At 38.8% G+C, this 27,024-nt stretch overlaps 1 protein-coding gene across 4 annotated transcripts in view; it reads left to right on the top strand.

The window, feature by feature from the left end:
- The window catches only part of IQCJ (IQ motif containing J), a 240,990-nt gene that overhangs the window by 6,483 nt on the left and 207,483 nt on the right, over positions 1-27,024 (top strand). Inside the window, exons 1-4 of one of the 4 annotated variants that reach the window (XM_064585821.1) lie at positions 3,309-3,499; positions 3,600-3,876; positions 6,673-6,912; positions 7,433-7,532. In XM_064585821.1, coding sequence (XP_064441891.1) covers positions 6,764-6,912; positions 7,433-7,532 — 249 coding nt within the window. In that variant the 5' untranslated portion in view covers positions 3,309-3,499; positions 3,600-3,876; positions 6,673-6,763. Of the gene's footprint in view, positions 1-3,308; positions 3,500-3,599; positions 3,877-6,672; positions 6,913-7,432; positions 7,533-27,024 lie in introns of those variants that run through there. The other 3 variants (XM_064585819.1, XM_064585823.1, XM_064585826.1) reach the window with 3 other exon arrangements.

The raw sequence follows: 27,024 nt of genomic DNA, 5'->3' as shown, positions 1-27,024 counted from the left end.
GCACAAGGACAGAAAAAGGCTACATAGGGTGTAGGTGAAGAACGATCTTAAAATTTAAAAGCAGGAGGGGGAAAAATGCTGGGGGAATTAAATTTGGTAAGAAGAAAATTATGAGTGTTCCTAGAGAAAATAATTATACTAGGTAGTAAGGACACAGACTACAATGTGACAAGTTGCAAAATCAAAGGCTAACAAAAAAAGGCTGATGAAAAAATGAACCTTGCATATAGATCATTTATTCATGAACTTTACCATTAAAGGAATCACAGAAAGAAGACAGTTTAGATAGAAGGGCCATGGGTTCAAGAATTACCTTCTGAGATCTGGGTACCCAGGGTCCCTGTGCTGAGCCCTGCATCTTAGAGGCCTTGGCTTGTGTCCTTCTCTAGCCATGCCCTTTCCTATTAGCTCAAGGGTTAAGGAACCCAGGAACCTGCTCACCTGGAGTCTCTGGCCCCCATTTTAGAGCATGGTCTCATAAACTAGACTTCAGAAGTCCCTACCTAAATGACCCCAAAGTCATTTCCAGGACCCTTGAAGACATCTTTCTCTGGTCTAAAATCTTGAGGGCAGGTCTGCATAATTAGTGTGTACATATCTAAGCTCAAGGGGTGTGCAGTGGGGGTGTTCATGGCCATGGGTTGAGAGTGATCTGAACAGAGCTTGCACTTGTCTGGGTTTCCCCATTACATGCCTGTGAGGCCCCACATATTGCTTGATGGAGGTGGAGATGTGAAGAGAAAGGGGCTAGGCCAAGGAGGGGCGGGGGGTAGGTTCCAACTGCATTACTACCCCAGGCTGGTATTGGATTCGAGTGAGGTGGTCACTCAGTTCTATACTCCATGAATCCTTTTTTCCCTTTAGGAGAAAAGATGTCTTCATAATTTAGGAATTTAATTAATTTTGCTTGAATCATCAATTAAGGAAGTTGAATGATACACAGCTGAATGCAGTTATATTTACTGATTCTTCAGACATTCAGAAGGCATCAATATGCTATCTTAAATAAATATTTGTACTCAGTGCAGATGTGGGACTAATCAGAGTGCGATAGGGGGAAATATATAGATTAGACTCAGCCCCTATTTGTAATGTACTTCCACTTTTAGAAAAGATCTTTTATCATGAGAGCCATTCCTACTATACTAAAATTAACTACCATGTGATTGTAGCATTTACTGTAACATCATGCTTGTGTCTGGCATCTGTGTTTGTCTCCCTGTTAATTCCTCAACCTTTCCATTTATTTTTCGTGTTCACAAAGGTTAATTGACATCGACTACTGTCTATATCAGGAATTCCTTGGTGAGTCTTAGTGGTGGCCACTTTGTAAGGTTTCAGTTCAGTTGAGCAAGAATTTTGATAGTCAATCTACAAGGCTCTCTGGAAGCCTAGCACTTAATTGAAGTGCATTACCCCTGACTGGGCTGGATTTTTAGGCATGAGGGGTGGGAGTTTGATTTTCTTGTCTCTCTCTTTCTTATGGCTTAATCCTCCATACACTGACTCCCTCTTAGGGTTTTTATAGGCACTTTCTCCCTTTGCTAAGACATTATGTGGATAGAACAGTAGTGATTTACTAGTGATACTCTGACACCTTGGGCTGAAGTAGGGCAGTAATATCACAATACATTTGTATGCTATGTTTGGATTGATATACAAATTGGTATACATGTTGTTGTTTTCCATACATCACCACTATAAAGTGGTCCGGGCAGACATAATCCCTACCACACTGATGGGTGATCTGAGCCTAAGGTCACAGTGTTAGGTGATAGAGCAGCAACTGAGACCCTGGATCTTCTGACACCTGGTCCAGTGCTTGTTCCCTATACCACATGACACATGGGTCCATTTCCTTTGAAGTGAGGATCAATTGGGCTTATTGTGGAAGCACTTCATGCTCTGTACACTTTGAGAAACAGTGCATGGATGTCAATTCTTAATTGGAGTTGACAATTGACTCCTAGTCACTTGCTTTCCATACTTTGGATTTCTGTGGGTGGTGCTTGCACACTGTTCTCATTTTCTTCCATTGACTAGCCTTTCAGGGCTTGAAAGATTCTCACTTGCTGTTGTCACTTAAAGAATACAATATATTTGTTTTATAGCAAAATATATAACAATAAATATAGAATTGTGTGTGTGTGTATTATAGTCTCTTGTGATTTTATATCTACTATCACCAGATGGAATCAATGTAAAAAACTTGGTTGGGGTAATTTAGCCTAAACATTGTTGCTTTACCAGAGGGGGGCATCATATCAATTTTCCCTCAGGTAAATTAGTTTTTAGGGTTGAGATGTCTGTCTAGCATGGCAATGTCTATTTTCCTTCAAAAAAATCACTTCCTTATCCTTCGTCATTTAGATCCAGAGAAATAACACCCATAATGTCAGGGAAAAGGGGTTAATATCACCACCCCAGCTTCCTGTTCCAGGTCCACAGGCCCAGTAATGGCACCCAGCCAGCAACTTGTCTGACGCTTCCCACAGACCCATGGCTGTCTGCGTCTCAGTTGTCTGTGCAGGGCGCCATCTGTGGTTGCTGGCCCCATGGCAGTGCCATGCCTCTGGGATGGGTAGACACCAGAGGCTTCCAAACTTCCAGCCCTTCTGCCTGAGATGGTCTTCCAGCTCCTAACAAGTCTTCCACTAATGCTTCAATTTTGTAGTATCTGTGGACCCAAAATGGACATGGGTGCACTGTTGCCTGCACTGGTATGCGTATAGGCTTTCAGGTTCATGGAGGAAGCTGGGTGGTTTTGAAGCTCATTTTCTTTAGCTTCTGACTAGCTTGATGTGTGGGAATTATCAGGGATTTTCCAAGCAGTAGCATGAATTTACAAAAATAGAACTCATAGGTAAAATAATTTTGCCAGACTCTCATCTATGATACTGGGGCTTTGTTTTATTTTAAATTCCTTTACCTATGAGTATGAGTGGCATGGAATTGCAGTATCCCACATGGTCTCACTCTGCATTAGGGATATGGTAGACTTCTGCCAACCAGCACTTGCAGAAGTTGAATTCTTACCTAGTGCTGTTTGCATGGAGTCTTGTAGCCAAAGCCTTTTAAATCAAAGGAAATCAGGGAGAACAAAAGGTAATCTTCTGCCTTTAAGAGACAGGCCCTTATATTGTTCCATTAACTGTGTTTGCCTTAAATATCTGAATGGTTTAAGTAACTAGAGTGCATTTGTCTCCCTGACTCTGTGCGCATTAGGCAGGATGAGCATTAAACACACACGTGTGTGCATACATGCACATGTGTACACACATAAACCCTGTGGTCAGATTCTTATGATGGTACAGTCCATGTCGCTATTTATTACTCATCAAAATATATGAGATCTCTGTTACGAAATGTTCTGTCTCCAAAAACATATTTCTTCTCTTTTAGAAAAATATCTTTGGCTGGATCCCTGGTACTTTAATTAAAATCCTGGTTGCTCTTTAAAAAAATGTTATTGCATTTCAGACAGCTTGGATATAAAACAGTAAGTCCAAGAACCAGAACTTTTTTTTAAATTATGTTATGTTAATCACCATACATTACATCATTAGCTTTTGATGAAATAACATCAACTTTTTTCAAAGAAATGGAACAAATAATCCTAAAATTTGTATGGAACCAGAAAAGACCCTGAATAGCCAGAGGATGTTGAAAAAGAAAAGCAAAGCTGGTGGCATCACAATTCTGGACTTCAAGCTCTATTACAAAGCTGTAATCATTAAGACAGTATGGTATTGGCACAAAATACATGAAAGGAACAGAATAGAGCCCAGAAACGGACCCTCAAATCTATGGTCAACTAATCTTCGACAATGCTCAAAAAAACTTATGGAATGGGTATGGAGGCACATGGCATACTAGGTAGGAGGAATATGAAAATGACTAAAACATAGTCCCTGTCTTTACAGGGTAATGGTGTATTGAAGACAATTGGATACTTTTGATTATTAAAACATGAGTTACTATCTCTTAGGTAACTTATGATGCCTCAGGAACTTTACATATTTTAACTTTCAGAATAACTTGATAAGGAGGGTATTTTTTCTTTTATAGAGGAGGAAGCAGGTTGAGGGAATTTAAATGGCTTACTCAAAGACACAGAGCCCCTAGGTAGAGAATCCTGTCTTCAAATTCAGGTCTGTGTGTCTTTAATATCTCTGCAATGCTACCATCTTTGGAAATTTGTGCTTTTCCTTCTCTTAGTGCTTCAAGGTCAGGCTTTTCTGATTTTCTTAACTGAGAACTAGAGGAGATAGAAAACATTTATTTTTTTTAATAGAATTGCTGCATGAAGAGGTTTATATTTTAGTTGGTCACATGAGTTTTGTCTTAAAAATATCTGCTAAGGTTGGTTTCTTTTTGAGTGAATGAAGGTGGTGCTGAACACAGGACACAGCACAGAGGGAAGGAGGCTGAATGAGTCCTCTCTGAGCTATTTTTATTGTCACATTGGGTGGGCTTGTGGGACATAGAGTGAGCTGTGATGAAAGTCAAAGGGGGCAGGCAGACTGGCCTCTGAGGATGTCATGGCTATGTTCTCCTTATACCTCTGAGGAGTAGCATGGGATACTTCTCCACCGCCACAGATTAGAAGTAGAGCCTGGAGGAGCTGTTCTCATAAGCCCCCAAACCCACCTTCTTAGGCCCTCACACTTAGTTGAATGGGATTGGCCATAGGGGAAGGGGGTCAGGTGGTAGCCTGGTTTCTGGCTCTGTGACCATTCTGCTTGAAGGTTCCAGAATCTGTCATTCACCAGGGGGTCCTCCAGGCTGGAGCTGAGGCAGTTGCTGAAGCAAAGGGTGGAGTTGGCAGATAATATGCTTGTTTTCACGCTCTGAATTCCTCTGTCGTCCCCCTCCAATGGGAAAATGGAGAAGGAGAAGCCTATGGTGCTGGGGCCCTAGATTCTCAGGCTGAAGGTTCACCCTCATGAGATTTGATTTGCTGACTAGGTACATTAAGCAGTAAGATAGCAGAAGTCGGGAATTCTAAGTTTTAACCTCAGGTGTGCTCTTGTGTAAGTGTCAACGTGGCATAGAACTGTCTTTCTCAAAGAAGGTGCTCATACATTTTGGCAAAGAAATTATAGACTCAAAGCCAGTCCTAACCTCTCATTTTATAGATAAGGAAACAGGCCCAGAAAAGTTATATGAATGAACCAAAAGATTTGGACTCCCCCCGCCCCCCCGCCTGCCCCCATCAGCTTTGGCTTCCAAATCCATTTAGAACCTTGCAGACTCAGGCTCTGGGTCACATTAATTAAATATGGGCCTTCCCCATGGTAGAGAGATGAGCAAAGACACAGAAGTACAGGTCAGCTTGAGTAGTTGTGTAGTTTGAGTCTATATGCAGCAGTGGATGGGATACCCTTCCTCTCAGTTACTGGAGGGCTGATAATAATCATCTTAAATTGCTGTTAGTACTATGGAGTAGAGGAGGGGATTTAAATCAGAATCATCTGGGGAGATTTTCAGGACATGTGTACAAACTCTGCTTGCCTCATCCCACCAAAAATGAATCCAAAATAGAGGAGACAGAAGTGAGCATGGGTATTTGTAAGTAATTCCGATTTGCCTATCCCTTACTGGGACCTATTGTGGTACCATCTGACAATGGTAAGCTCCTTGAGGGATGATCTTGTCTTAAGTGTCTCTGTGTTCTCCACCAAGTGGAGTGTCTAATTCACTAGATATTTGCTGAGTAAATGGATGAAGCAGATGGCAGTGGAGAGATAAGAAAAAATATCCTAGACAAAAAAGACTGGGCATTGGAATGTGAGGAAGCCCAGAGGCTGCTCAGTCAATACATGTTTATTGAGCGTGATTAAAGGTGAGCCCAGCCATCTTCAGCCGTCTTGCCATCGACCTTCTATCAATAAACATAAACACTGTTTTGCCCTTGACCTCAACAGCTAAAATAATAAATACCTTAATTGGTCATTATTAATTCCACTTTGAATTTATTATAGATAAATGTGGCCTTGAAAAGAGAGTCACTCCTACATTCAGCCCATGCGTTTTATCCTCGAGCCTCCCAAAGGTGCATGTGTAGTAAAACAAATAAAATTGGCCTCCCACCTCCGCCCTCCCATCAATAGATAGCACATTTGCTATTGAGTCCAGGCAAATAGCCATTTGCAAGGTTGGATGAGTAGTTAAGCCACACAGGCACAATGTAATATGACAACATTCTTCATGGTAATATTGTCCTTCTCCTCATTACATTTGAATATAGATTGCTAGTGTGTGATATTTCCAACCTCACTCTCTATTCGTGAGCTGTGGAATTTTTCAGACAAGGTGAAGTCCGCATGTGCTCCCCAGACATTATTGACTTATTTGTAAGCCTAAACAAAATCACAGCTATTGTCTCTAAGAAGTTAATTTGCCAAAGCTCTTTTCTTCCTACCCTTAATTATGTATATATTTATAGACTTGAGCCACCTGCCTGCTCAATGCTCGTGTATAACCGTATCTCTTATGTACCACTTAATGGTTCAGGGCTCTTCCTTTATACCCTCTTTGCTTCAAACTCAACATTTAAATATCTGTACTCACCTTACCTTCTCAGTATTAAAACATTTTTTTCTTTACTTCCTTGAAAAGCTGCAAACAAGCCTTTTTTTTTTTTTTTTTTTTTTTTTTTTTTTTTTTTAGATTTTATTTATTTGAGAGCGAGAATGAGAGACAGCATGAGAGGGAGGAGGGTCAGAGGGAGAAGCAGACTCCCTGCCGAGCAGGGAGCCCGATGCGGGACTCGATCCCGGGACTCCAGGATCACGACCTGAGCCGGAGGCAGTCGCTTAACCAACTGAGCCACCCAGGCGCCCCAAACAAGCCTTTTAACATTTTATCTGGACCAAACAGTAGTGGTTTTACACAAGAAACGAGAACTCTGTAAGTAAATCTGTGTATTTATATGACTAAAGTGCATTATAAAAAGCAGTAAATCCAGTTTTCTACATAAAAGGAATTAGATTTTCCAGTTTACCTTTGCACTGGGATTAATAAAATGTGCAACAAATAGCTGATGGAATGATCCATTTGAAGTTTGTAAAGGCATCTTGGGAAGCTGGCTGGAGTAGCCTTTTTATTTTTTCAAAAAAGGATGCCTGCTAATTTTTTGATTCAGTCTTGTTCTTGAATGACTGTTTTAAAATGAGCTGAGAGACTGTTACCTGCCCATTTCTGCATGGCTGAGCAAATTCACCCGTAAATCCAAGTTTCTCTTCATTTCCATCACTATACGTCTCCAAATTACAGAGCATTCGTTCCTGAGCTGGAGAGGTGCCAGAAGTTTCTCATCTAGCTGTCTGTGGGCTGCCTTTTTCTTTCCCCTCTTTGAGGCTTTCTGATGCTTAGAGTGAGCTCAACTCAAAGGTTTCCAGCCTCACACTCGCCTTACATTCCCCCACAGTCACACCAAGCTCTGTGATTCTGAGGAAAACCGTGTGCCAGCATCCGATTCACAGTCTCCTTTTACCTGCAGGTGTTCCAGAAACTTCAAAATGCGTCTGGTAATGTATTTGCTTCTCTAAACATGCCACTTTGGCATGCATTATATGCAGCTGCTTATTATTTTTTTAAAAAATCTGTCTTTTGAATAACATGCATGCTAAGAAATGTCAAAGGGGGCTTGTAGAACTGTGTAAGCTTAATTAGTGGTCTAGGTGTTCATGTGTGTGTCCTTGTTAATGTAGGCATGTTTGCATAAATATGTATGATTTATGTACACATATGTCTGCACAGGCAGATTTCACTAAAGGAATCTTAATGGAAGCACTACTTTTTATGTACATGCAGGTTTTCTAATCAGATCTGTAAACATCTTACACAGCAGCAAGTAGAGGAAAAATACATTTTTCATCCCCTTGCAAATGGCATGTTTTTGGTACCTATTTGAAAAACCCTCCTTTCTTTCTTAAAAAAAAGGGGGGGTGATTGTGTGTGTGTATTTTGGGTGTGGGGGTGTTGGTTTTTGAGAATTTGGAGAGAAGAGTTATCTTCCTGCTGCATGAGAATGTCTACCTCATGTTACCTGCCTTCTTAAAACTCACTAATCACTGAGGAGAAGAGATGTGGTTCCGCTTAGAAGTAACCCCAGGGGACATTGAGCCGCAGTGTTCAGCAGGCATTTTAGGTATTCTAAATACTACTGCTTGAATAATAAGTAGATGGGGTAGATTTGCTATCGCCGAGTCCTGCTATGTTTCCTGGCTTGTAGAAATCACAATCACACGTACATTTAGGGTGTGCATGTGTTTTTTGAACTCTAGTAAAGCAGCATGAGAGTCTGGGCTCATATATCACATTATTTATTTGCCAGTGTTGGGTAGTAGATTCTAAAATTAAGAAATTACTTAGCAATTAATAATACATTCAGCATCCCTTATCTCATTGGGTGAGATTTACATCCTTGGGACTTGCTCTTCTAGTTATAGAGACGAATGATTTAAGGTTCAGACTTAATTGCTATTTCAAATCTTTAAGCTAGAAAGGTGCTTGGAATACTTTATTTAAACATCTTATTTTGAAAAATGTGTATGTATATTTCTAACTGTGGTGGTGAGCCAGTTACGACTATAATGTGCTATATGTTTAAGAAATACAACTTGATTATTATTCACTTGAATAATAGACATTTTCTTTCTTGTCTTCATATTATAATAATTCTTTCACTTTGTATGATGTTCATGCTTTTGAGAGATCAATAATTATTGTTGTAAAGATGAGACTAATGTAGCAACTCAGAATTCAAAGAAAAGTAGGTTGAAATAGCAGTTTTCTGAGAAATTAAATAATAATAGATTTTCCCAAGTAGGTTTTCTAAATGTACAGTGGGTTTGATATTTGAAAATGGAAACATCTTAAATGTAAACTTGTTAAGTGGAACAGACTGGGATAATATTAATGCCTTCTTGTTACTGTTCCTCACTACATTTAAAATGAGGTAGTACATTGGCTATTAATTGCCTTTGCTTCATGATAATTGATTATAAAACCAATGATTGTTTTTTTATTGGCTTTGAATTGGATCACTGTAAACTTTGGTAAAATAGTTTACTGAATTGTAACAATAAAAACACATGGTCTTAAAAATCAGTGTGAAAACTACTTTTTTTAGCATTCAAGATCTAATATTTTATCACTTATAGAGCTGTGTACTTACAGAAGATTGTGTATATTTCAAGAAAATTATCTAACTTTTAATGCTGATTTTGTCAACCATGTCTAATTCACAATTACTCAAACTAACACAGTAAAAATGCATTTCAATATGTATCAATGGTTCCTTGAAAGGGCATATTATATTAGGAGCCATTAAAAACCCATGTAAGCTATTAATGTTATACTCATGTATTGCTCTGTGTGTAAAGGATTTTTATTTTAGGTACCATTCATTTCCAGTATTTAAATACACCTACGATTGTGACCTATTTGATATAGGAACCTTGTCTTGATGAGGGTTTCAAATTGAATGTATAGGATGGTTGGAGATTTAGTAGCACTTTTTAAATATGTATTGCAATATGCATTAATGCATACATACAAATATTGGGCTATGTAAAAACATTCCTAGCTTTCAGCCAACCTTTGAAGTTGGTTATTTTGTTTGAAATCAGTTTCATAGGCATAAAAAGAGGTTTTATTTTTCTGAACCTGTATGGCACTGTGTAGTAGTAGGAAAACATCCAGTGCCATTTTGTAGGGAATATCGCAGGAACTATTTAGTGAGAGGAAAAATGCCTTGTTTCTGTTTCTAATTATGATTTCCTACTGCCTTTTAGATGTATGGTAGACCAGGTCTTTATTGTATAAAAGCAGATTTGTATTATCTACAATACCTGAAATGATTGTAAAATACTTCCTTCATACATTAGTTTTCCTGTTATATGACTGAGATTGCTTTATGAAACATTTCATTTTTTAAGGCTGACATATAGAAAGAGGATATAGAAATATAATTTGTAGACTGACCAATCACCAACAACTGAAAACATCCTTAAAGTAAGCATTTATTGAGCATAGCTTTGCCAAGCCATCTTCTATCCTTGGGCAAAAGAGTGGGTGGAGGAGGAGGGTTCTTACCTAAAGAGACAGGAGATGCTTTTCCTGCTATTTCATCATTAACAGTTATTTATGGAGGCACACACACCTTCAACATAGCCTGAGAATTATACATATATATATATATATATATATATATATATATATATATATATATATATGTGGTGTGTTTGTGTGTATATATAGTTTGTTCTTAGTTTCAAAATGATACCATTCTAAGGTTTGCCCATAGAGAGGAATGATCACAGTTGGGGTGGGTAGAGCAGGCAGGCTGGTGAAGGAAACTTTGGGGAAGGTGAGTTCTCAACCAAGTTTTGGAGGAGATTATTAGCAGGAACTGATGGAAAGGGCAGGAATAGGCATTTGGGTGAATGGGAAAGAAAGATGTTAACAGGAGACAACAAGGTAATAACATTGCATGGAGAAGAGGCACCATATTGGCAGTGATAAGAAGTGAAATTGAAAAAAAATCACAGGGTTGAGTTTGAAATATTTGAAGATAGAATAATTTGAAGATTAATCTTCATTAGCTCTATCATATCCTGTGGAAAATTTTGTGAAAGTAAACATTTCTTCTATTTTATCATAATCGATAACCTCTGTAAACAGCATTTCAAAGTCTATTCAGTAACATAACTTAACATTTCATGAGCATTTACTATGGGCCAGGCATGGTGCTAAATACTTTCAATGCATTATCTTGTATAGTCCTCACTTACTATTAAAATCCTTATACTACAAATGAAGAAACTGAGGTACTGAAAAGTCCTATAACTTGTCTAAGGTTGTATAAAGTCAGAAGTGGCTGAGCTGGGATTTGAACCCAGATTCTGGAGCCCAGACTTTGAACCTTTCTGATTCCCATATACCAGCCTCCTGTCACCCAATTCAAACTTTTAAGTCCCCTCTGAGTCCCCTCTTCCTCATCCCCCTCCCTTTAATCAGTCCTGAAATCCTATTCACACATCATATTTTCTTATATCTTTTTCTTTCTTTACACACCTGGCTCAAGATCTCATTTCCTCTTACCTGTAACAGCAAAACAGCCTTCCAGCTGATCTCCCTGACTCCTGACTGCTCTCCATTTGGTGCAGCCTCTACATCGTGACCATATTCACCTTCACACAAGACCATTTTGATTATGTCACTCCTCTGCTCCAAAACCTTCAGATGAAAACTTACACAGTCCACAGCTACATTCCTTTGATCAGTTCTCATTTACTTTTCCAGGCATATTTCTATTAACCTCCTATATATTTTCCAAATTCCATACAAACTGCCCATTCCCTCTAATCTCTCCCAAATTACTTCATTCTGCTTCCTTCACGTGGAATACCTTCTTCTCAACTCTACAAATTCCTGCCTATCCTTCAACTCCAAAATTAAATATAACTTATGCTACATATAAAAATAAGCACTTAGCTGTAGAATTAAAATTCCTCCACCCCTGGGTCCAGATTTTCATACCATCAGATCATGCAGGGTCTTTCTATGCCCATAGAAAGAAGCTTGGTATTTATTCTCTAGGATATAGGGAAAACAATGAAGAGTATTAAGCATTGAAATTATAAATCAGAGTTGCTTTTAACTCAGATGACGCTGTAGCAGTGGAGACTGAATTAGAAAGGAGCAAGATCCATTGGAAAGACCCATTAAGCAACTATTGCATCTGCCTGAGGGAAGACTGAAAGGGCTGTGTTAGGGGGAGGAAAATGATGAACAAAATTCTAAGTGTTTTGAATTTGAGATCCTGAGGATTAGGGTGAGGCAGGCAAAATACCTATGGTGCAAAATTAACTTCCCAAGTGCCCACTCAGCACTTAGGGCAGTGTGAATGCCTCCTTAAATTCTTCACCCTAGGTGCCTACCTTGCCTCACCTTGAGTTCTTATAGATTTTGTAGAGATATCGCCTTGGCACCTAAGGAGGTACACCACTCAGTTCTCCTTTCAAGAAAGAACTTGCCATTTAGCTGCAAAAATTGCAGTTAGCTGAGAGCCTCCAGTTGCAGAACATTCAGGATAGGATCTGTCTTAGCTTTTGAATCAGAGCCATACCCTTCCCAGGAACCCCTAGTCAGAGACTGGATAGGTTAGGGGTACTCAGCCTGTCAATTACTGTCCAAGGTGGGGCTACTTTAACAGGGAATCTTCCTTCTGAAGTTCACCATTGAGTTGGATGAGACTGAAGTCATATCTGAAGGCTTTCTCTGTCCAGTTCTGCTTCCTCCCCTTTTATCTTTATACCATCCCCCCAATAAACTACTTGCTCAATAATTCTCTCTCAGCATCTGTTCTCAGAGGACCTAAATGACACATATAATAAGCAACTGATCACATCAATCTGGACCTGGACCTAGAGATGAAGAGATAAACTTTAGTGATCTCATTTCCTCTTACCTATAATAAAAAAACAGCCTTCCAACTGATTTCCCTGACTCCTGACTGCTCTCCATTCAGTGCAGCCTCTATACTGCACTGCAGTGGTTCATCTGCAGACATCTCTTGGACTCTTGTTATCTTCCCTCAAAAGAGTCTCTTCCTGTCCCTTTCTGATTCCCACACACACGAGTCCAAAAGATGTCTGCAGATGAACCATCTCATTTATTTCTTCAAATGAACGACATACAGATCTTTCATTTTTTCTCTCACCTCAGGCACTGCCTATTCAACTCCTAGTTTTCCTGATTTTAACTCACTGTCCTAATCACTTGAACAAAATGTTAAGGCATAGAAGACAAAAATTGTGTTTATAGACACCAGCTATTCTGACAGAGCTTAGGTTCTTTTTTCTAAATTCAACTTTTTTTGGATCACACAATTTCTTACTGCCAGTTTGAGTAAATTGTTGTTGTTGTTGTTGTTGTTGTTGTTGTTATCATTATTACTATTAATAATTTTCAAGAAGATATTTTGCCATTTGCACACTCTGACCTTCAGAATAGGAAACTATCACAAGAAGATTAGAAATCTCCTTCCTAATCCCAGACCTATATATAGGACAGTATGTTTTCCTGATTGTATTAAAACAAAAGCAATAAGACACTGAAATATGAAAGCGAAGGGTCTTTGTGGACTTGGGTGATTCAGTGCTTCACCCTCAACCTTCAGGGATCTGATCTGTACTAGACAATATTTAATCTTCATGATAGACTAATGTTTTTGATACTATTGATTATTACTAATTTTACAGATGAGGAAACTGGCTAGAGAGGTTTAGTAACTTGCCCAAGGTCACACAGTAGATAAGTAGCAGAACAAATTTGAACCCAGAGCCTGAAAAACTCTCATATGTAGTTCTGGACACTGGGTGTAAGCAGAGCAGTAAGAGGGCTTTTCTAACTAGAAGCCTCTTGTGTGGTGCCCTCCTTCCTCTCACTGCTCTTATCTTCTTGCGTCCTAGCTCTTTTCTGTACACAATAAGGAAAAATTGTTGTAAACTCAGGAACCAGCACCAAAGCTGTTTTTTTGAAGGACTGATAATCATTTGCTTGCTGAGATTAAAAATATGTTGCTACCCTATTCTTGTGATGCGTATCTCTGCAGTGTGGGAGTGTACCTGCTCATCCTCACCCCACTATGTCACTCTTCTTAAAAGGGATTTGTTGATGCTTAGAATTAGGAGACTATAATTCTTCTTCAGTTTTGGTCACTTTGGACAATTTGAACTCACACTTTATGGTAGGGAGCAAATTGCCACTATATGCTACTATATAACCACATGCCTTTGAATAAAAGTACATAAACATTCTAACTTTATAGAACTCCGAAAAAGGAAGAATTAGGTATGATACAGCCCCTGGTAATCTCTGTTTGTTGACAGGGACAACTCCTGTTTTGCCTCCTTATACACCTCATTCTGAAGACTTGATTTCCTTAACTGTAAAATGGGTATTACGACAATTAGCTTCTCTAAAGAAGTATGGCACAGTAGAATAATTAGAAGCTTCAGAATTAGACATGCCTGCTTATTAATTCGCCCTCTGTCACTTTGGCAAGCCACTTTAATATCTGAGGAATAGGGATAATACATTGTTGTGAGGATAAGATGGTTCATGTGTTATTTCAGGCACAGAACAGGCATTTAATAAATATGTTTAGCACATCAGTAGGTGCACAGAGGCAGATAGATGTGTAAGTGGTTAAAAGCACCCAACTCCGGACTTAGACTTCTAAGGTTCAAATCTGAACTGTGTCACTTATCACCTGAGTGATGTTGAGAAATTTACTTAACTTCTTTGTGCTTAGTTTTCTTGTATGTAAAAATGGGGGAATGATAAAATTACCTTCCTTTTAGGATTGGCAGGGGGAATACATGACATAATGCAAGTAAAGCACTAGGAATAGTGCCTGGCACATGGTAAGCATGAGTGTTAAGCCCCTCTTTATGAGATTGAGTTCACTGTAATCTTGTTTCTTTTCAGAATGAGGAGCCTGATAATTCACAGTATACCTAAAGGCAGGAATTTACAGTTTCTTGGCATCCAGTGTCCACTGAATCATTAATGTTATATATACCTCAGCTAACAGTTTCTTGTACAGTCTGTACTATTGTTGGTGCAAGTCAGGCTCTTGTGTACCAATTGTAAGGAAAGAGTAAATTGGTACAACCACCTTTAAATGGCAGTTTGCAATATCTATCACCATTTTATCTTATTTTAGTATTTTTCAGTTTGCAATATCTATCACCATTTTATCTTATTTTAGTATTTTTAATTCCAATATAGTTAAAATACAGTGTTACATTAGTTTTAGGTGTACAATATAGTGATTCAACAATTCTGTATATTACTCAGTGCTCATCAAGATAAATGCATATTTATTTATTTATTTATTTATTTATTTATTTATTTATTTATTTATTTAAGAGAGAGAATGAGAGACAGAGAGCATGAGAGGGAGGAGGGTCAGAGGGAGAAGCAGACTCCCTGCTGAGCAGGGAGCCCGATGCGGGGCTCAATCCTGGGACTCGAGGATCATGACCTGAGCCGAAGGCAGTGGCTTAACCAATTGAGCCACCCAGGCACCCCAAGATAAATGCATTCTTAATCCTTTTCATCTATTTCACCCCCCACCCCCCACCCAACTCCCCTATGGCTTGTTCTCCATAGTTAAGAATCTGTCTTTCGATATTTCTTTTTTTCCTTTTGTTTGTTTAATTTCCCAAATTCCACATATAAGTGACATATCTAGAAAAATGTTGCTATGGCCAATGCATGTGCTCTCTTCTAGCATTTTTATGGTTTCAGGTTTCACATTTAGGTCCTTAATCCATTTTGAGTTTATTTTTGTATATGGTGAAAGAAAGTGGTCCAGTTTTATTCTTTTGCATGTTGCTCTCCAGTTTTCCAAGCACCATTTGTTGAAGAGACTTTTTCCCATTGCATATTCTCGCCTCCTTTGTTGAAGATTGACTATGTAATTGTGGATTTATATGTGGATTTTGTATTCTGTTCTGTTGATCTGTGTGTCTCTTTCTGTGCCAGTACCATACTGTTTTGATTACTATAGCTTTGTAGTATATCTTGAAATCTGGGTTTGTGATAATTCCAGCTTTGTTTTTCTTTTTCAAGATTACTTTGGCTATTTGGGATCTTTTGTGATTCCATATAAATTTTAGGATTGTTTGTTAAAGTTCTGTGAAAAATGCTGTTAGTATATCTGTCACCATTTTAAATGCACATCTCTTTTGACCAATCAATTTTACTTCTAAGAATTTTCCTAGAGATGTACTCACATGATTGAGTAAAAATGTGGTGGAGTTGTTGCTTGCAAAATTATTTATGATGTTAGAAATCTATTAACAACTAAATGTATATGCAGAGAAAAATATTTAAATAATTTATCTATATCCATGCAATAGAATACTACAGAGGAGATTTAAAAACTGTTAGAGCCATAGAAATAGATATGAAAAACTGTACAAATGTACTTTTAGGAGAAAAAAAAAAACCATTTTTTTAGAGCAGTCTCTATAGAATGAGTGATACTGTTTTTGTTAAAAAATAGATATATTTATATCCATTTGCTTAGTTAAGCATAGAAAAACTTTCAAAATATATATGAGAAACTGTCAGTAGTGTTTACTAAGGAGAAGTGGAAATGTGCATTGAGTGGACACTTTTACCTTCCCCTGTACATGTGCTATTTGAATTGTTTAAGATGGACATGTATTGCTTTTACAATTTAAAAAGTGGTCAAGAAAAATCCCTTTATATCCCCTACTCCCAGATATTAGTTTTTTAAAAAATTATTCCATCATGCAAGTATAATCCTAAGCCTTGGTGTAATATTTTTGAATTATTGAGCCAAGTGTTATCCTAAGTTAGAACAGAATGTGTAGCAACTCAGAGCCAAAGCTCTAATTTGCTCCCAGAGAGCAGAAACCAGAATGACTAAGGAGATTTCCTAACATCAAGTCACAGGAGAGTCTTAAGTCCTGTGGCAAAAATTCCTGTTGTTCAGAAGTTCATGCACTTAGAGAGGAAACATTAAGTCAAACAGCACCAATGGGGCAAGGTAACATATATTCAGTGACTTTTCCTCAGGACTTAATTGAGTGCTAAACACAGGAAAACATTACACATGGGATTTTTTTACATTGTTCCTCTGTATTTCTAAAGCCCCTCACTCAGTCCTTTGCAAAATGCTATATAAAAGTTACATTGCTTTGGGTTTTGAGGGCAGAAGTAATTTGCATGGAGAGGTTAATCAAGATTTTGCCCTTTGTACTTCTAAAAGTGCTTACACATACATTATTTCATTTGATACTCACAAATGAGGATTAAAAGAAGTATTATAAAGCTCATTTTCCACATAAGGACCTGAGGTTTGGAGAGGTTAAGTGACAAGCTTAAGCAAGTCCGTGTGGAGCTGAACACACAAGGACTCTTGGTTATCCTGATTATGTCTTGGCTGTCCTTGGCACTGGTAGCCAAGGGCATGGCTGTGTAGCAGAGTCATTTCTATGGTTGTAATGTTGATCTAATATTTTCTTGAAATCACTTTTATTCTGGTTTAGGAAGAGCCAGGCACGACCAATTGAACTTTCTCCCCAGTGTGAATTATAAACATACTCATTTAATGGTTAAGGGACAACTAATAAAATTGAGGTAGATCCAGGTTCTCATTTTGACTCTACTTACTAGCTATGTAATCTTGCGTAAATTGTTCTCTCATCTATAAAATGGGAATAAGGATAGCATTAATCTTCCTGGGATGCTTTTAAGAGTTTAAACAAAATAATGTATGAACAGTGCTTGATAGAATGTGTGGAACATAGAGCAAGGGTCAATAAACACCAGCTACAATAATAATTGTTAATAGTATTATAAATAAATAAGAGTCCAGGTGGGTACAATAGGCATGGCTCTAGTAGAGACCAGAGCGTTTGTGCACTTGGAGATGGCATCCAAGAGTTGCATCCCAGCGTGGACACCAATCAGTTTCTTTCTTTTTGGAGAAAGCTACCCTGGAACCAGAAAGCGCTAACTAAACAGGTAGAAAAGTTGCTTAAAACTTCACTGAGCCTCATTGCAGGAGTTTGGGAATCTTTGACTTAAGAGACCACCCCCAGCTAGAAATAGAGCTCACCAGTTTTCCAGTTTGTGATCAACAGTAAGATGAGGTAGGTAAGTCTCTTAAATTTTAACTTCTTAAATTAGATTTTGGGGGAAATCTGAGAAACGAGAGCTCAGAATCCATGTAATGAATAGTGAAGGGATTTATTTGCTATTTAGCTTCAAAGTAACCTTACTAATTCTTTTGAGCTTTTTAAAACTTAATTTTCTTTACTATATAATTAATTTTTACATACTGCCAAAAATACATAGACCCCAAACAGAAGAAATAAAAGTTTTTAGAAAGAAGCATCATTCGCATTTATTTTGGTATACATTTTTGATGCTTTTATGAATGAATATTTTTTAAAACAAAACTGTAAAGCACTCTGTATATAGTTTATGGCCTTTCAAATCCTAGCAATATATCATGCACATCTTTCCATGTCAATAAATGCTTTTTTAGAATTTCATTTTAATGATTGTATAGTATTCCTTTGGATGGGCATTTCCTAATTTAACAGTCTTCTAATGTTGAATGGTTAGGTTGTTTTCTTCCAGCAAGAAAAATTCTTCTTGAAAAATCATTGTACAATCACTTAATTCTTTTCTTTAAAATAAATTCCTAGAAGTGGAGTTCTAGGTCAAAATATAAATGTATTTTTAAGGATTTTGGTGTCAAATTGTCTTCCAGGTAAATTTTACCAATTTTATCCTAATTATTAATAGTGCACAAGTGTAACTAGATCATTGAATATTTAAGTAAACAAACTTGTGTTCATTTATTGTAAAAGGTGAATACTTTTATAATAGCCTGAATTGCTATGCCAAGAATAAAGAGTATTTCTTTTTAATGCCAACTTCTATTTTTGTTTTCGTACTCCAAACACAATATATCCATAAAATAGTGTGTTCATTTTTCTGGGGAGTTTGGTAATGATATCAATATAATATGATTAGCTTTTGATGAAATGTAACAAAATTTGGAAATAATTTGGAGGAAAAGTTGCTACAAGCACACTTCCACTGCAGCCCATTAATTCCACTCACATACCTTTTTAAGGTGTGAGAATAAAACAATCAAGGACATATAAACCTTCCACTATGGTTATCGTCACATCAATTTTATCTAGAGTTGAAAATAACCCTGCCTGATCCTTTCTGCACCACACTACGTTTCACAGTGGAAATGTTAAGATTGGAACCTTTTCAGTAGAAATTACTCTTGATGACACCAGCTTTGCTGTCAGAGTAACTCCTGCTGGAAAGAAAGTGTCTGAATTAAGGGTCTAATAAACTGAGTTAGTGTTTCATTTTGGCAAAGGATTAATTAGGGGAAAAGAAACTAACACTTATTTGGGCCCTTTATTATTACATGATTGCATTTAATACTCCCTATAAACCTATGAGGTAGGTATTACTGTGGGCATAATGAAGCAACTAAATAAATTGTCTTGCCTAAGGCCACACAGCTGGTGCGCTGCAAATGTGGGATTTGAACCTGGGTTCCCTGCTTCTGGAGGCTGTGCTCTTTATAATGCTCTTTCTTACCAGTTATACAGCAAATCTGACTGTTTTTCTTTTAGAATATTCATTTTAAGTATGAACACACTGTTAGCCAACTAAACTATAGGTTCTCTCGTAAAAATCAGCATGTCAGGCAGGCTTAGAGACTGGATCCACTTACAAATGCTGTTTCAGTTAGAATACTTTTGTGGGGCCCAAACAGAAAACCCACTATCTTGCTGAGCAAGATCTCCTGAGACAGAGGGGTTTTGGGTATTTGCAGAGGTTTGGTGATTTCATTAGGGACCTACTTTCTTTTCATCTTACTGCTCTGCTATGTTCCGTGCTGGCTCATATTTGCCTTTTATAGTTGTATGGTAATTTCAGGAGCTCTGAGTACATCTTTATAAAACAATGTTCAGAGACAGAAAAATGGAATGGTTCCTCCCCACCCCCCACCTTTTTCTAAGAGCAAGACAAACTGCTCAGTAGATTCTCTCTTGTGCCTCATAACCCAGAACTGTGTCATGGGCCCCTTCCTAAACCAAACGCTGGCATGGAGGATGGCTTAGGCCAATCAAATACACCCTCAGAGCTGGAAAGAGTGAACCCTGAAACTAGGGCCAGGTGGCAGGAAGAAGCAACTGAAAATGCTACCAACACTGTTTTGGGGAGGTTTGGGGATTTGTTTTTCCTAAATAATTGTGTATATACTTTGAGGTTCTTCAATGGGAGAAAAGTATATTGTTGCTTTTCTGGAGTTTTACTGCCGTCTGCAAATGAGCATGTCATTCTTTCCGTGTAGTCTGTCTACCAAAACCTTCCAATTACCATCACATTTCTCTAGCAGAGAACTAGGTAAAGGGTATGTAAGAGCTCTATGTATCATTTCTAACAAGTGCATGCAAATCTATAATTATCTAAAAATAAAAAGTAAAAAAAAATTGTGAGGAAAAAATGAGTATACCAGAGAATATTTGTTTAGAAATGTTGAGTTTGGGGAGCTAAAGAAGCCTAATAGCATGTTTCTAGGACAGTTCTAGAGTTTAAGGACAATGTTAGGGATGAGGAGAGTTAATAAATCTGGAGGTTGTTTGCATGAAAGTGGTTAGGGAAGTCTTTGGTGAGAGTTCCTGGGAGTGAGAATAAAGCCATAATAATAATAGGAGCTCATATAATTGATGCATTACTAAGTGCCAGATGTTGTGCAACTCCTTTAGATCCATAATGTACCTATTATTAATATATCCAATTCCAGATGAGGAAACTAAGGCTTAGAAGGGTTAAGTAACTTTGCCAGGGTCACACAGCTGGTAACCAGAGGAACTATCTGTGTGATTCCAGAGGTTACACTGCCTCCAGCAGTAGAGAAGAGCCCTGGGTAAAAGCATAAGGAGCATGATCACTGCAAGTCTTGGCAGGAAAAGAGAAGCTCATGAAAGTGACAGAGATGGTAACTCCATTTCACCCAGTTTTGTATCTTGAGCTTTAATGAGATTTTATTCTAGTACTGTCCTTCAGCTTTCAGAAAATCCCAGTGTGTTACCAAGGGGGAATGGATAAACTTTGTGTGCATGAGGTTGGTAAATAGGCAGGTTGGTTCTTATAAGCATGCGGTCCACAGAGCTGGTAGGTGGGGCTTCTACTGAGTCTCTTACTGGAGTCAGTGGATCAAGGACCAAGGGAGGGAAGTAAGAGCAGTAATCAGGAGACTTGGCCCACGCTGAAAACTGGGAAGCATGCAGTGGCTATATCATAATGGAGGGACTGGGAAGAAAGGAATGAGAGGAAGTAAAGGTCAGCTGTGAGGATACCAATGTGCAAGTGGATGAAATGAGATGGTTCTGGAGCTCTGTCCAGGGCTGCAGAGAGCCTGCAGTGACTTTCCTTTCTACAAGATCTGAGATAGTAAGGGCCCCTCCCTTGAAGAGGCAGACCTGGGTCCAATAGAACCCATTTGTCTGACTTAGTCTCAGGCTTCCTACCTTTTGTTTTCATTAAATTGGCCAATTGGAAAGAATCAGTCAGATTGATCATTTGTCTGGTTTCATGTGGGCATAACATAAAGCCTCACCAGCTTTTAGGAGAAAGAAATGTCTTTTATTTTTTCGTTTATTTTTTTAAAAATTTTTTTGTTACGTTAATCACCATACATTACATCATTAGTTTTTGATGTAGTGTTCCATGATTCATTGTTTGTGCATAACACCCAGTGCTCCATGCAGAACTTGCCCTCTTTAATACCCATCACCAGGCTTACCCATCCTCCAACCCCCCTCCCCTCTAGAACCCTCAGTTTGTTTTTCAGAGTTCATCGTTTCTCATGGTTCATCTCCCCCTCCAATTTCCCCCCCTTCATTCTTCCCCTCCTGCTATCTTCTTCTTTTTTTTTTTCTTAACATATATTGCATTGTTTCAGAGGTACAGATCTATGATTCAACAGTCTTGCACAATTCACAGTGCTCACCATAGCACATACCCTCCCCAATGTCTATCACCCAGCCACCCCATCCCTCCCACCCCCCACCACTCCAGCAACCCTCAGTTTGTTTCCTGAGATTAAGAATTCCTCATACCAGTGAGGTCATATGATTCATGTCTTTCTCTGATTGACTTATTTCACTCAGCATAATACCCTCCAGTTCCATCCACGGCATTGCAAATGGCAAGATCTCATTCCTTTTGATGGCTGCATAATATTCCATTGTATATATATACCACATCTTCTCGATCCATTCATCTGTCGATGGAGATCTTGGCTCTTTCCACAGTTTGGCTATTGTGGACATTGCTGCTATAAACATCAGGGTGCATGTACCCCTTCAGATCCCTACATTTGTATCTTTGGGGTAAATACCCAGTAGTGCAATTGCTGGATCGTATGGCAGCTCTATTTTCAACTTTTTGAGGAACCTTCATACTGTTTTCCAGAGTGGCTGCGCCAGCTATAATTCCCACCAACGGTGTAGGAGGGTTCTCCTTTCTCCACATCCCTGCCAACATCTGTCGTTTCCTGATGTGTTAATTTTAGCCATTCTGACTGGTGTGAGGTGGTATCTCATTGAGGTTTTGATTTGGATTTCCCTGATGCTGAGCGATATTGAGCACTTTTTCATGTGTCTGTTGGCCATTTGGATGTCTTCTTTGGAAAAATGTCTGTTCATGTCTTCTGCCCATTTCTTGATTGGATTCTATGTTCTTTGGGTGTTGAGTTTGATAAGTTCTTTATAGATTTTGGATACTAGCCCTTTATCTGATATGTCATTTGCAGATATCTTCTCCCATTCTGTCATTTGTCTTTTGGTTTTGTTGACTGTTTCTTTCACTGTGCAAAGCTTTTTATCTTGATGAGGTCCCAATAGTTCATTTTTGCCCTTGCTTCCCTTGCCTTTGGCGATGTTTCTAGGAAGAAGTTGCTTCGGCTGAGGTCCAAGAGGTTGCTGCCTGTGTTCTCCTTTAGGATTTTGATGGACTCCTATCTCACATTTAGGTCTTTGAACCATTTGGAGTCTTTTTTTGTGTGTGGTGTAAGGAAGTGGTCCAGTTTCATTCTTCTGCATGTGGCTGTCCACAATTTTCCCAACATCCTTTGTTGAAGAGACTGTCTTTTTTCCATTAGACATTCTTTCCTGCTTTGTCGAAGATTAGTTGACCATAGAGTTGAGGGTCCATTTCTGGGCTCTCTATTCTGTTCCATTGATCTATGTGTCTGTTTTTGTGCCAGTACCATACTGTTTTGATGATGACAGCTTTGTAATAGAGCTGGAAGTCCGGAATTGTGATGCCACCAGCTTTGCTTTTCTTTATCAACATTCCTCTGGCTATTCTGGGTCTTTTCTGGTTCCATACAGATTTTAGGATTATTTGTTCCATTTCTTTGAAAAAAGTGGATGGTATTTTGATGAGGATTGCATTGAAGGTGTAGATTGCTCTAGGTAGCATTGACATCTTCACAATTTGTTCTTCCAATCCATGAGCATGGAATGTTTTTCCATTTCTTTGTGTCTTCCTCAATTTCTTTCATGAGTATTTTATAGTTTTCTGAGTACAGATCCTTTGCCTCTTTGGTTAGACTTGTTCCTAGGTATCTTATGGTTTTGGGTGCAATTGTAAATGGGATCAACTCCTTAATTTCTTTTTCTTCTGTCTTGTTGTTGGTGTATAGGAATGCCACTGATTTTTGTGCATTGATTTTCTATCCTGCCACTTTACTGAATTCCTGTATGAGTTCTAGCAGTTTTGGGGTGGAGTCTTTTGGGTTTTCCACAGAAAGTATCATATCATCTGCAAAGAGTGAGAGGTTGACTTCTTCTTTGCCAATTTGGATGCCTTTTATTTCTTTTTGTTCTCTGACTGCTGAGGCTAGGACTTCTAATACCATGTTGAATAGCAGTGGTGATAGTGGACATCCCTGCCGTGTTTCTGACCTTAGGGGGAAAGCTTTCAGTTTTTCCCCATTGAGAATGGTATTCGCTGTGGGTTTTTCATAGGTTGCTTTTATGATATTGAGGTACGTACCCTCGATCCCTATACTCTGAAGAGTTTTGATCAAGAAAGGATGCTGTACTTTGTCAAATGCTTTTTCTGCATCTATTGAGAGGATCATATGATTCTTGTTCTTTCTTTTGTTTATGTATTGTATCACATTGATGGATTTGCGGATGTTGAACCAACCTTGCAGCCCAGGATAAATCCCACTTGGTCGTGGTGAATAATCCTTTTAATGTACTGTTGGATCCTATTGGCTAGTATTTTGGTGAGAATTTTTGCATCCATGTTCATCAGGGATATTGGTCTGTAATTCTCCTTTTTGATGGGGTCTTTGTCTGGTTTGGGCATCAAGGTAATGCTGGCCTCATAAAACGAATTTGGAAGTTTTCCTTCCATTTCTATTTTTTGGAACAGTTTCAGAAGAATAGGTATTAATTCTTCTTTAAAAGTTTGGTAGAATTCCCCTGGGAAGCCATCTGGCCCTGGGCTTTTGTTTGTTGGGAGATTTTTAATGACTGCTTCAATTTCCTTAGTGGTTATAGGTCTGTTCAGGTTTTCTATTTCTTCCTGTTCAGTTTTGGTAGTTGATACATCTCTAGGAATGCATCCATTTCTTCCAGATTATCTAATTTGCTGGCATAGAGTTGCTTATAATATGTTCTTATAATTGTTTGTATTTCTTTGGTGGTGTTTGTGATCTCTCCTCTTTCATTCATGATTTTATTTATTTGGGTCATTTTTCTTTTTGATAAGTCTGGCCAGGGGTTTATCAATCTTGTTAATTCTTTCAAAGAAGCAGCTCCTAGTTTTGTTGATCTGTTCTACTGTTCTTTTAGTTTCTATTTCATTTCTATTCATTGATTTCTGCTCTGATCTTTATTATTTCTCTTCTCCTGCTCGGTTTAGGCTTTCTTTGCTGATTGTGACCTAGGATGTGATCTATTCTGGAGAATGTTCCATGGGCACTAGAGAAGAATGTGTATTCTGTTGCTTTGGAATGGAATGTTCTGAATATGTCTGTGAAGTCCATTTGGTCCAGTGTGTCATTTAAGGTCTTTATTTCCTTGTTGATCTTTTGTTTAGATGATCTGTCCATTTCAGTGAGGGGGGTGTTAAAGTCCCCCACTATTATTGTATTGTTGTCGATGTGTTTCTTTGCCTTTGTTATTAATTGCCTTATATAATTGGGTGCTCCCATGTTAGGGGCATAGATATCTCTTGTTCTTTTTGTTGAGGTGATTTTTTCCGTCTTGTCTTTTTGTCCAGAGGAGAACAGATTAATGAGAGAACAAAATGCTAACAGGGTAACAATGTCCTCAGAAAATATACTCTAAGCAAATCAGAAAAGACCTGAAGCCGGGGGAAAAGAAAGGGAAAGAAAGAAAAAAGAAAAAGATAAAAAGAAACAAAAACAGAGCAAAACAAAAAAAAAAACAGAATATGATCAAATATCAGGCTGGTGCATGGATCAGTGCCACACACTAGATTTTGGGTGTATTTTGGTCTGTTAGAAGAAAGTGCCTCCCAAAATTTTAAAGAAAGAAAAACTTATATATGTACAAAAATAAGGCTTGATATGATGTAGGGATGGAATATGACTGTAAAGATGAAAATAATAAACAATTTTATAAAAGGAATTGATAAGAAGTTGGTTGAAAAAAGAAAGAAGAGGATTTAAAAAAAAAGAAAAAAAAAGGGAGAGAATGTGATCAGGCAGGACAGTAGAACAAAACCATACACTAGAGATTTAGGGTATATTTTGATCTGTTAGAAGAAACTATCTCAAAATTTTAAAGAGAGAACAACTTATATATACATGCCAAAAATAAGGGTAACTACTATGAAGGGATAGAATATGAGTCTAAAAATGAAAAATAAAAATGTTTTTTAAAAAAGGGATTGATAAGATGTTGGTTGAAAAAGGGAAAAAGAAAAATTAAGAAAAAAAGGCAATTAAAAAAGAATTAACTTTGAAAGACTAAAGAATCATGGTAAAAAACCCATGGATTCTATGTGCATTATTCCCCTAGCGCTGGAGTTCTGCCGTTCTCATTGATCGGTAAACTTGGTCTTGGCTGGCTGTTCTCGCTGATCTTCTGGGGGAGGGGCCTGTTGCCGTGGTTCCCAAATGTCTTTGCCGGAGGCGGAATTGCCCCGCCCTTGCTGGGTCAGGGCTAAGTAATCTGCTCGGGTTTGCTCTCAGGAGCTTTTGTTCCCTGCAAGCTTTCCATACAGCTTTGGAGGATGAGAGTGAAAATGGCGGCCTCCCAATCTCCACCCCGGAGGAGCCGAGAACTCGGGGCCGGCTCCTCAGTGCGCCCCCAGAGAAAAGCAGTCAGTCACTCCTGTCTCCCCGGTCTCTGGCCGCACTCTGTGCTCACCCGGCCTGTGACCGAGCATTTCTATCTCTGGCACCTGACTCGGTGTGGAGTCTCTAAACCCAGCAGATCCCTGCGGTGCACTCCCGCACTGCTCCTCCCGGGGGAGGAAGGTGAGTCTCCCCGGATCTGCCTCTTGTTGGGTCCCTGCTGGAGGAGGAGTGGCCCGACTGTGCCGCGGATCATGGTTTATGGCAACCCCGAGCTAAGAGCCCGCACCTCGGCTCCGTCTCTGCAGCCGCTTCCCCGCTCCGATACCTGGGAGCTCTGCTGCACTCAGGCACCCCCGGACTTTCTGTGACTCCGGGGATCCTGAGACCACACTGTCCCACGAGGGTTTCACCCCCCGCTTAGTCACTGGAGCGGCGTCCCTCAGCGGAGTAGACTTTTAAAAGTTCCGATTTTGTGCTAGGCAGCTTTATCACTTGGCGGAAGCGGCCGAGGAAGCCCCCTCCCCCGCTGTCTATCCTCCCGAATATCGCCTCGGATTCACTTCTCCGTATGTCCTACCTTCCAGAAAGGGGTCGCTTTTCTGTTCAGAGAGTTGTTGCTATTCTTTTCTTTTATCTCCTGTTGAGTTTGTAGGTGTTCAGAATGGTTTGATCCCTATCCAGCTGAATTCTTGAGACCAGACGAAATCCAGGTCTCCTACTCCTCTGCCATCTTGCTCCACCTTATTTTTTTAATTTAAATTTTATTTAGTTAACATACAGTACAATATTGGTTTCTGAAGTAGAATTCAGTGATTCATGACTTACATACAACACCCAGTGCTCATCACAACAGAGGTCGTCCTTAATACCCTTCACCCATCTAGCTTTTAGTTTCTTGAGTGCTGATTTCACCTGTTGATTTGTATCTTAATTTCTAAAGATGTAGCTAAAAAAACAAAATCCCTAGAGTATACTGAAAAGAACCAATTGGGAACTTTCAAAATTATATTAATAATTAATATTGACACACAGTAACCCTAATTTGATTTTTTCTTAGTGTATTTCTGAGCACTTCA

The sequence above is a fragment of the Mirounga angustirostris genome, unplaced genomic scaffold (genome assembly GCF_029215605.1).
Source record: "Mirounga angustirostris isolate CCGP_5_RB_7025 unplaced genomic scaffold, mMirAng1.0.hap1 SCAF_1, whole genome shotgun sequence".
In the NCBI taxonomy this organism is placed as follows: domain Eukaryota; kingdom Metazoa; phylum Chordata; class Mammalia; order Carnivora; family Phocidae; genus Mirounga; species Mirounga angustirostris.
This window is presented reverse-complemented; position numbering and strand designations above follow the sequence as displayed.